The following is a 10260-nucleotide window of genomic DNA, read 5'->3' as shown; positions in this document are numbered from 1 at the left end:
CAGAAAGTTACAACATTTTTTTGTTAGAATTCAAATGCATGTCAGCTAAACAATAAAACATCGAAAGTATCTTTCGTTTGGAGACTAAAAAATCCATTGGAATCAAGTGCCACGGCATGCTCGTCACCTGCAGGGACTCGAACCACACCTCATTTTCTTCTCTCTGCCCGCACCCTCTCTCGCTCTCCTTCAATTCAATTTAGGTCACAAGAAGGTAACGACATATGAATTATATCACTTTCAAAAGTGGGTGTGGAAATCACTTTCAAATACATATTAACATGTCCCGTATTACATTCGTGTCAACTCCACCAAGGTAGTGGTGGACGCGTCATGGGAAACCGTATACAAAAGCAAGATACAATTTTATAGTTTGAAGGCATCCAAATGTGAAGCCTTAACGAATCAGTGATTCTCTTTCTAATTTTCTCTGGAGCTATTGGTGCCAGCCAAGTCAAAAGGAAAAGAAAGCGTCTAACCGAAAAACGATCCGAAAGGGCTCTACAACAGCATTCGGCTTTTAGCTTAGCATGCAAGTAATCCTGCTATAACGAGGGAATAAGCTAGTGTCGACTAAGGATTCCAATCTTGGTCATTCGGCCACTGATTGCACTGTATGTAGCACCGGATCCCTGGCATTTTAAAAAAAAAAAAAAAAACCAGGGAATATGCTAATAATAAAATATAGATGCTTATTGTTCATTAACGAGAGGTAAATCTTATGATAAAGAAGAGAAGGGTGAAGAAATATATAGAAGTATACACTTTAGGCGTCGACTAAGGAATTCAGAAATCAGATTTGTAATTCAGTGGTCTTGTAACAAAAAACTCGTAAACTTTGCTTACCGAGACTGTTCAGGTGGATCATGAGACTCGAGATTGGGTGCCAGTCTAAATTTTAAAATCCTTTGAAGGCTCGTAACTGGTTTTACTTGCTTGCTTGGAGATTGATTTGGATCCATTATGCATTTGCCTGCAAAAAGGTTTGCTTCTGATGGTCCCATTTCTTCATGAACCGCAGGGCTAGCATCTGCAATAGGGCTTGCTTTAGTACAAGATAAGGTGTTATTGATGCAGGCAGATACAAAAAGTAAATAAATGAAACAATACAAGTTGATAGGCGGGTTCTTTTTACTGATTAATTGATTGAGAAACATAAAAGAAGGGTTATGACTGGCTTTGGCCGTCATGCTCATAACCACCTTCCGCAACAATAAGACCATTCTTTTCATTTGAAGGAAAATTCTGTGCCCCATGAAAATACATAGTGAGGCGAAAGGTCTTGGGGAGAAAAGGAGGAGTTGGGGGGGGGGGGGGGGGTGTGGTGGTTGTTATCCAGTAACAGATTCCGGATTAATAACGATTTCCAATGGTATATCTATAGAGACCTAAATGGAATCTGGATCTTGGTGCGAGTTCATCTAGGTCAGGATTTGCCCCATATTCGTATTCAACCTGACTAAAAGTCATAGCGAGGTGCTTCAAGTTGGGTAGTGCTGTACTAGCGTCGAAGCCCAACCTTCCATAGGGGAAGGGAAGTGGTATAACCTAAGTTTTCTATAATCTATATCAAAAATCAAGATCACCTTTCAATATCTATTCTAGTCCCTCACACTCTTATCAAAGCATGTACCGGTTTAAGAGCCATGCAAGTCAACAATGAATACTAAATGGAAGATTATAATCACACACCCCAAATTACTTTCCCCACACTTTTTTAATTTTTTAATATTTTTCTATCAAGTGTTATTGATGTATATAAAATATTATAAAATTAAAATGGTGTGGGAGAAGTAAGTTGAGGTGTGTGAATATAATTTCTCTACTAAAACACCTGCAATGGAAGTAGTCACAACTCAAAAGGCGAAATTCATTACCTATGATGTGCACCTCTTGATGCTAATGAACTTTAACCAATATTTTCACATTACACAGCCTCAAATGAAAGTAGATCCTTGAATTGGAAAGAACTTTGAACTCCTTAGCTCAGTTGGAGAAGAATAGAATCGTAACAAAGTAGAGAAGGAACAAAGAATGAGGAAGCCCTCAATTTACTTGCAGAACGAGAGGACCCTAATTTAAAGAGGGATCCAAACATCTTGATCCGAAAATATACGGTACGGTAAATGTTTAAAAGGCAGTTTTCCAGACATAGTTTCTTACGGGTGTATTCTGAGTGTGAGAGAGATGTAATTTACCTTCTTCTTTGAATATAAGGCATGTTCCAATCGTTTCTTGATATTCTCCTATCTGTAGGAAAAAAAGAATTAGTGAAAAGAAATCATGTCAGCCCACAACTTCAACCTCCAAGCCTTTCTAGTGACGCAGAACTTGCCCTAGTTCTTCCAAGTATAAAACACCAATTACTAATAAAAATGATGAAACAGCATACAAGGCTCAAAAGAGAAAATCAAAGTGGGAATTACAGCAAGTACTGAATAACAAAAAAACTACTGCAAAGTATCACTAGTTGTAAACAATACAAAGTGCCAGGACAGCACCAAACCCTCAGCAAGATAAACAGTAGGAAGATCGGGGTTAAAACATTCAATTTCCACTAAAGCATTCAATGCCAATGTTTTAAAGAGTGAGGCCGATTTGAAGGCGTTTCATATGCTGCGTAAAACAACATGAGAATTTCATAGGCTTGATGCTGCAAACAAGTCCGAAAGACACGAAAGGTAAAACAAAATGGAAAAAGGTGCAAAGCAAACACATTCCAATTTAAGAGTCTCCATGGTAGTTTTTACACACATACATTGTCTACATAAAAGACTGCTAACTAGATATCAACTAAAAGCCTAAAACCACTCTCAGGGAAATTAATTTAGTCAAATTCTTCTACAAAACACACAAACCGTTCCAGGATAGCACCAAACCCTCACCACGGTAAACAGTGCAAAGATTGGAGTTAAAACATTTCATTGCCACGGAAGACGTCCAATGGTACATAAACCGGCATAACTTAAGACCAAATTCATATGCTGCATAAAACAACATGAACTAATTTCATAGCCTAAACACTCCTACAAAGTCCGAAAACGGCTAAAGGTAAAAGAAAAAGGGGAAATGTGGCATTGACTGCATAGAAACATGATATCGGTTTTACAAACAGATTCGAATTTACGCAGTTTAAAAGTTAAGAATTGGCACAGAATCACAGATTACAGAACCACACGATCGAATTTGATACAGAATTTCGTTTCTTCAGGCTGTTAAAAACTTAAAACTCACCAACTTGAGTTTGTCGCCTATAGTCAATACTGGATGCTCCGTGTTTAGACCCTGCAAATCAACACATTTCGATTTTAAAAATGGCATCACATAAAAAAGAGTTTTGAACGCTGAAAATTGCGGGGCAAAATGTTACAAAACAACGAGATACTTAGATTAGAAAAAACGTACGGAAAAAGAATAGGGTGCGTTTGGTGGAATTTCAAACTGCGAGGAAACGGAATCGAGATCGAGCAATACATAATCTTCTTCTTCTTTTGACTCCATAGCATACGTCTATAATATGCATATATATGTATATATATACACACACAAATACGAAAAAAAAAAAAAAAAAAAAACAATTAATTCAGGAATCATGATATAAAATTTGAGAAATCGAAGTAAGAATTGCAGAAGAAACCCTAGAGAGTGACGGAGAGAGAGGGGGGGATAGTGTTTACCTTGAACCAGTGGGGCAAGAGCTGACGCCTTGAGAGGTCCGGCAGCTGCAGCAGTGAGCGTGGTGAATTGGAAGAAGAAAAAGAAGAAGCGATACGCTGCGTTTGGAGATGCGAAAAATTTGCGAGCCCAACACTGAATGGGCCACTTGAGAAAAGGCTACAAGTGGGCTTCTGTATACACCCACCCATAAAATGTGTAAAATTTATGTTTGAAACAGTAGACGGAACAATGTTTTATATTAAATGATCAATTAGAGATTTAAATCTGAAAAATTGGGAGTTTACCTCAAAATAGGCGGTGCCCGGCGGTGGCCACTTCCGCCGGCGACTAGTGGATGACGGCATTGTGGAGGGCGATGGCTCGTGGAGGAGGCGAAGGCCCGTGGTTGAGCGGCGTTGGTGTGGACTGGTTGCTGGCTGTTTCTTGGAAGTTTTAGGGGATGTATTCATTTGAGAATTTGAGATATTTTAATGGATTTATAAATCCATGGATTTTTATGAAGTTCAATTGATTTATAGAGATTCCATATAAAATTTTAATTTAATTCCCTCGAAATCTCTTGGGAAGATGTGAGATTTGTGGATGCTTAAAATACACAAAACTTCAGGAATTGATCTAACTTGAATGTATAATTGAGCTTATGCATTTTAATGATTAAATTCATAAATATCTCGATCGCATATGAATTTAATATTGTAGTGTCTTTTAGCCTCTATATTGGTATCTGTGGTAAAAAAATGGTACATTCATGAGAAAATTTTGTAGATCAATGAATATTTTCAATCTGGATATTTATTAGATACCAGAAATTGTAAGTCTATTTGCGAAAGTCTAAGTCAATGCCACGTACAATATTTGTTAAGATATATTTGGGGAACTGTTATTAGCACTCCAACAATCTTAATTCTACACTCCGCACAAGTGTATTTTTTTCTAATTGTAGAAAGTTTGGAGTGCCAAATAAGATTTTTAGAGTGCTAATAACAATTTTCTATATTTATATACATTTTATTTTAGTTTGGAAGTCGACTTCCTTTTTTTTTTTTTTTCTTTTTTTTTTCCTTTCTTTATCAAGTTGAGAGTATCACTGAGTGTGACCCTGTGCAACTAATTATTGATTCGTTTTGAATAATCAACATGATTTCTTACAATATCTTGGGCGTATGAATAACATAAAGAACACGGTCATGATCCAAGTTGAATGGTACTAATTAGTAAACAACTTGTGCATGATGTTTGCTTATAACCAAGTGGCATGAAGGGACAAATGTGTATGTTTCATGCATGACTTGGTTATAAGCAAATATCATGCACAAGTTGTATTACTAATTAGTACTATTCAGCTTGATTCAAACTTTCGCGAATAGACTTATAATTTATGGTATCTAATAAATATCTAGATTGAAAATATTCATCGATCTACAAAATTTTCTCATGGAGGTACCCATTTTTTTGCCACATATACCAATATAGAGGCTAAAAGACATTATGATATTAAATTCATATGCGGTCGACATATTTATGAATTTAATCATTAAAATGCAGAAGCTCAATTACACATTCAACTTAGATCAATTCCCAAAATTTTCGTCAACAATAAAAACTGCTTACCTATGAGTTCACCTATAAAATGTGCAAGGGCGATATACTTTTTATCCACAATTCTATGTATTATTGTATTGTGAATTTTTGTCCGCAACTTTAGTGGCATATATAGGCTAAAAGATACTACGATATTAAATCCATATGTGGTCAAAATATTTATCAGTTTAATCATTAAAATGCATAAATTCAATTACACATCCAAGTTAGATCAATTCCCGAAGTTTTGCTCCATAATAAGAACTGCTTAGCTATGAGTTTGCCTATAAAACGTGCAAAGGCGATATACTTTTTAGCCATAGTTCAATGTAATGTGAATTGTTGTCCGCAACTTTTGTATCTAATAAATATCCACGGTAAAAAATATTCATTCATCTACCAAAAGTTATCATGGACGTACCCATTTTTCTACCACAGATAGGAATATAAAGGCTAGAAGTTTTCATCTTAATAGGAAGAGGTCACCATGCTTGCAAAGTCACACATGCCAATCAACTTGCATTGGCCCTTACGTACGTTCTGTTTTTCTTTTTTTCACAAAGACTTCAACGAATGTCAGGTAGAGTTAAGTCAAGTGATGTTGATACTTACAACTCTATTTATTATTATTAGATGAGTTTAAATTTTGAGATCTATGGTGTATAGATACAATCTCAAAATTTAATTAAACTCAACTAAAAGTGATAAATAAAGTGGTGAGCATTATTACAATTTGAGAATGGTAAGCAAAAATGCACTCCCATACAAATAAGACTTTATATACATATTAAAAATAAAAACAAAGTGATGTAAAATCTTGCAACGACTATTACTATTCCAAGTCATGCATGAAGCATACACATTTGTTCCTTCATGCCACTTGGTTACAAACAAACATCACTTGGTTATAAGTAAATATCATGCACAAGTTGCATTACTAATTAGTACCATTCAGCTTGATTCAGACTTTCGCGAATAGACGTATAATTTATGGTATCTAATAAATACCCAAATTGAAAATATTCATCAATCTACAAAATGTTTTCCTGGAGGTACACATTTTTTGCCACAGATACCAATATAGAGGCTAAAAGATATTACAATATATAAATTCATATGCGGTCAAGATATTTTTCTTTCTAATTATAGAAAGTTTGGAGTACCAAATGAGATTTTTGGAGTGCTAATAACAATTTTCTATATTTATATACATTTTATTTTAGTTTGGAAGTCGACTTCCTTTTTTCTTCTTCTTTCTTTATCAAGTTGGGAGTATCATTGAGTGTGACCCTGTGCAACTAATTGTTGATTCGTTTTGAATAATCAACATGATTTCTTACAATGTCTTAGGCGTGTGAATAACAAAAAGAAAACGGTCATGATCCAAGTTGAATGGTACTAATTAGTAAACAACTTGTGCATGATGTTTGCTTATAACCAAGTGGCATGAAGGGACAAATGTGTATGTTTCATGATGACTTGGTTATAAGCAAATATCATGCACAAATTGTATTACTAATTAGTACTATTCAGCTTGACTCAAACTTTCGCGAATAGACTTATAATTTATGGTATCTAATAAATATCCAAATTGAAAATATTCATCGATCTACAAAATTCATATGTGGTCGACATATTTTTGCCACAGATACCAATATAAAGGCTAAAAGACATTATGATATTAAATTCATATGTGGTCGACATATTTTTGCCACAAATACCAATATAGAGGCTAAAAGACATTATGATATTAAATTCATATGTGGTCGACATATTTATGAATTTAATCATTAAAATGCACAAGCTCAATTACACATTCAACTTAGATCAATTCCCGAAATTTTGGTCAACAATAAAAACTACTTAACTATTCACCTATAAAATGTGCAAGGGCGATATACTTTTTATCCATAGTTCTATGTATCATTGTATTGTGAATTTTTGTCCGCAACTTTTGTGGCATATAGAAGCTAAAAGATACTACGATATTAAATCCATGTGGTCGAAATATTTATCAGTTTAATCATTAAAATGCATAAACTCAATTACACATCCAAGTTAGATCAATTCCTAAAGTTTTGCTCCACAATAAAAACTGCTTAGCTATTATGAGTTTGCCTATAAAACGTGCAAAGCCAATATACTTTTTAGCTATAGTTCAATGTAATGTGAATTGTTGTCCGCAACTTTTGTATCTAATAAATATCCACGGTTAAAAATATTCCTTGATCTATCAAAATTTATCATGGACGTACTCATTTTTCTACCACATATAGGAATATAGAGGCTAGAAGATTCTCATTTAATTGAAACATACCAAACTCATTAAACACTCTAACCAGAAGCTCATTTAATTGAAAAGAAAAAGGAATCAATATGTAAAAATTTAACCTGTTCGAGCTTTAATGATTCATTTTCAAGCTGAAAGGAAGAAGACAGAAACGAACTTTGGATTAAGTATGCAATTAGTTGCTCTATATATACCCAAACTTTGAGAATTTTGAATATAAAGAAACATATATATGCTAGAGCAGCTTAATTTCTAACCCAATGGCTTATGGCTTCCTTCTCATACTTTTATTCTCTCACATCATCTCTACAAGTGTTCATCCATGCAACCAAATTGAGCACGCCTCTCTTTTGTCATTCGCCTCCACCATATCTTCTCGTCCTTTAAATTGGACTTCAGTTAACTGTTGTCGATGGAAGGGCATCATTTGTAATCAGGATGGTTTGGTCACCCATTTGCTCTTATCCTCCAAAGGTCTCAAAGGAGCTATTTTCCCCTCATCATTGTCACTTGGAAATCTCACACACCTCATCCAATTAAATCTCTCTCACAATTCACTTTCTGGATCACTTGAAACTGAATTCTTTTTGCCTTTGACTCATCTTGAGATCCTAGATTTGAGCTTTAATCTTCTTTCTGGAAAACTACCATTTTCTATGCCATCCCACAATATCCAAAAGTTGGATTTGTCAAGCAATCGCTTCCATGGTGCAGTTTCAGCATTATTCTTTCAACATGCTCGTAATTTAACTAGTTTCAACATCAACAACAATACCTTTTCAGGTTCGTTCCCATCCTCTATATGTTCTCATTCGTCTCCCTTGATTAGGTTGTTGGATTTTTCCTTCAATGCATTCAATGGCAACATTTCTCCTGGACTCGGGGAGTGTTCAAAACTGCAAATTTTTCGTGCTGGTTACAATGACCTCTCAGGGTTACTTCCGAAAGATATCTACAATGCCACCAAACTAGAAGAAATTGCATTCCCTTCCAATTCACTCCATGGAGCCATAAGTGAGAAAATTTTCAACCTCAGTAACCTTGCAATCCTTGACCTCTCCTTTAACCAAATGAGTGGCGTGCTCCCTCTCCATTTTGGACAGCTCTCCAAATTGAAACTCTTGGCTCTTGGTTTTAACCATTTCAAAGGTTATTTGCCCCCATCGTTGATGAATTGCACGAACCTTGTAGAAATACATATGGCTGCCAACAACTTGGAAGGAGATATCTCCATGGTCAATTTCTCGAAACTTAGTCAGCTCAGTAAACTTGACCTAGTTCGAAACGACTTTACTGGTACATTTCCAACAAGCCTTTATTCATGCCAGTCCCTAAAAGCTATTCGTTTGACTGCAAATAATAATACAGAAGGACAAATCCAACCTGAAATTCTTTCATTGAAATCTTTGACCTTTCTCTCACTTGGTGGCTTAACCAACATCACTGGGGCGATGAAGATATTAATGCATTGTAAAAGTCTTCAAGTACTCATCATTGCATATTCATTCAAAGGTGAGGAAATGCCAATTGATGAAGGCATGGTTGATTTTGGTGGGTTCCAAAATCTTCAATCGTTGACCTTTTATTACTGTGAGCTCACTGGTCAAATGCCCTTATGGTTATCGAAACTCAAGAATTTAGGGATCTTGGTTTTTAAAGGTTGTAGACTTACAGGGCCAATTCCTAGATCGTTGGCGACCCTTCCCAAACTCTTCTTCTTGTTCTTGGCAGACAACCAAATTTCTGGTGAATTTCCAAAAGAACTTTGTGGACTACCAAGGTTGGTACATGAACCAACCACAGATCAAGTAGACGATTATATTGACTTGCCTATCTACACGGATGCGGGTCTAACTTACCCACAAAGATTGTCCAACTGGCCACCAACAATATCTGTATCTTTCAATCACATTCATGGTAGAATACCTACTGAGATCGGCCAAATGCACCTTCTCCACAACTTGGATTTTGCTGGCAACTACTTTTCCGGCAACATTCCAGAACAAATATCCAACCTCAAAAATCTAGAGAATTTGAGCCTCTCTATGAATCATTTGTCTGGAAACATCCCCTTGTCATTGGCAAGTCTTAATTTCTTAAAATATTTAAATGTCTCATACAATAATCTTGAAGGACCAATCCCAACAAGCACTCAACTTCAAAGTTTCAATGCTTCTGCGTTTGAGGGGAATTCAGAATTGTGTGGCTCTCCACTTCACAATGAGTGTCTACCAATTAAGGACATTGATGCAGATAGCAAGAACAACCAAGGTGTGGACAATGAGCATGATTTTCCATGGTTGTATATATTCATTGCACTAGGTTTCATCCTAGGGTTTTGCGGGAGTGTGTGGTTCTTTAATTGTTAAGAAGATATGGAGATATTCATATTTTAAATTATTTGACAATGTACAAGATAGGCTCTATTTCATGATTTCAGTGCGTATGACCATGATGAAAAGAAGGCTTAGAGGAGACTAAATTGTACTTTTTTATCGGTTTTGTTTTCATACCGAAGATACCTCTTGCTTTAGATCTATGTCCCTTCTTTTTTTTTTCTTGTATTTTCCTTTGTAAGAACTGTAAGGTTTATGTCCCCCTTCATTTCTAATAGTTTATTTTGTTTTGTTTTTCTTGTTTTATGAGGGGTAATGTTTATTTCCCTTACTAAGTGTAGTGCTAGAAAAAATTCCCAAAAATTCCCAACAAAA

The 10260-nt window shown here is 35.5% G+C and overlaps 1 protein-coding gene and 1 pseudogene across 2 annotated transcripts; one reads left to right on the top strand and one right to left on the bottom strand.

The window, feature by feature from the left end:
• Nucleotides 1-247: 247 nt before the first annotated feature.
• LOC137716333 (uncharacterized) lies at nucleotides 248-4108 on the bottom strand. Its single transcript, XM_068455772.2, has 7 exons — nucleotides 3963-4108; nucleotides 3678-3848; nucleotides 3406-3510; nucleotides 3235-3285; nucleotides 2199-2250; nucleotides 847-1030; nucleotides 248-632 (listed from the first exon to the last, which is right to left on the bottom strand). The coding sequence occupies exons 1-7, from the start codon at nucleotides 4020-4022 to the stop codon at nucleotides 593-595; spliced, it is 663 nt and encodes a 220-aa protein (XP_068311873.2). The 5' UTR covers nucleotides 4023-4108; the 3' UTR covers nucleotides 248-592.
• Nucleotides 4109-7769: 3661 nt separating this feature from the next.
• Nucleotides 7770-10184, top strand: LOC137716496 (receptor-like protein 2 pseudogene; annotated as a pseudogene). The gene has a single exon (XR_015960535.1). The product of XR_015960535.1 is annotated as a receptor-like protein 2 pseudogene (transcript).
• The last annotated feature ends 76 nt before the right edge of the window (nucleotides 10185-10260 follow it).

This window comes from Pyrus communis, chromosome 3, assembly GCF_041283825.1.
Source record: "Pyrus communis isolate YQ-2024b chromosome 3, ASM4128382v1, whole genome shotgun sequence".
In the NCBI taxonomy this organism is placed as follows: Eukaryota; Viridiplantae; Streptophyta; class Magnoliopsida; order Rosales; family Rosaceae; genus Pyrus; species Pyrus communis.
The sequence above is the reverse complement of the archived record's forward strand: the minus strand, read 5'-3'. Positions and strand labels throughout refer to the sequence as shown.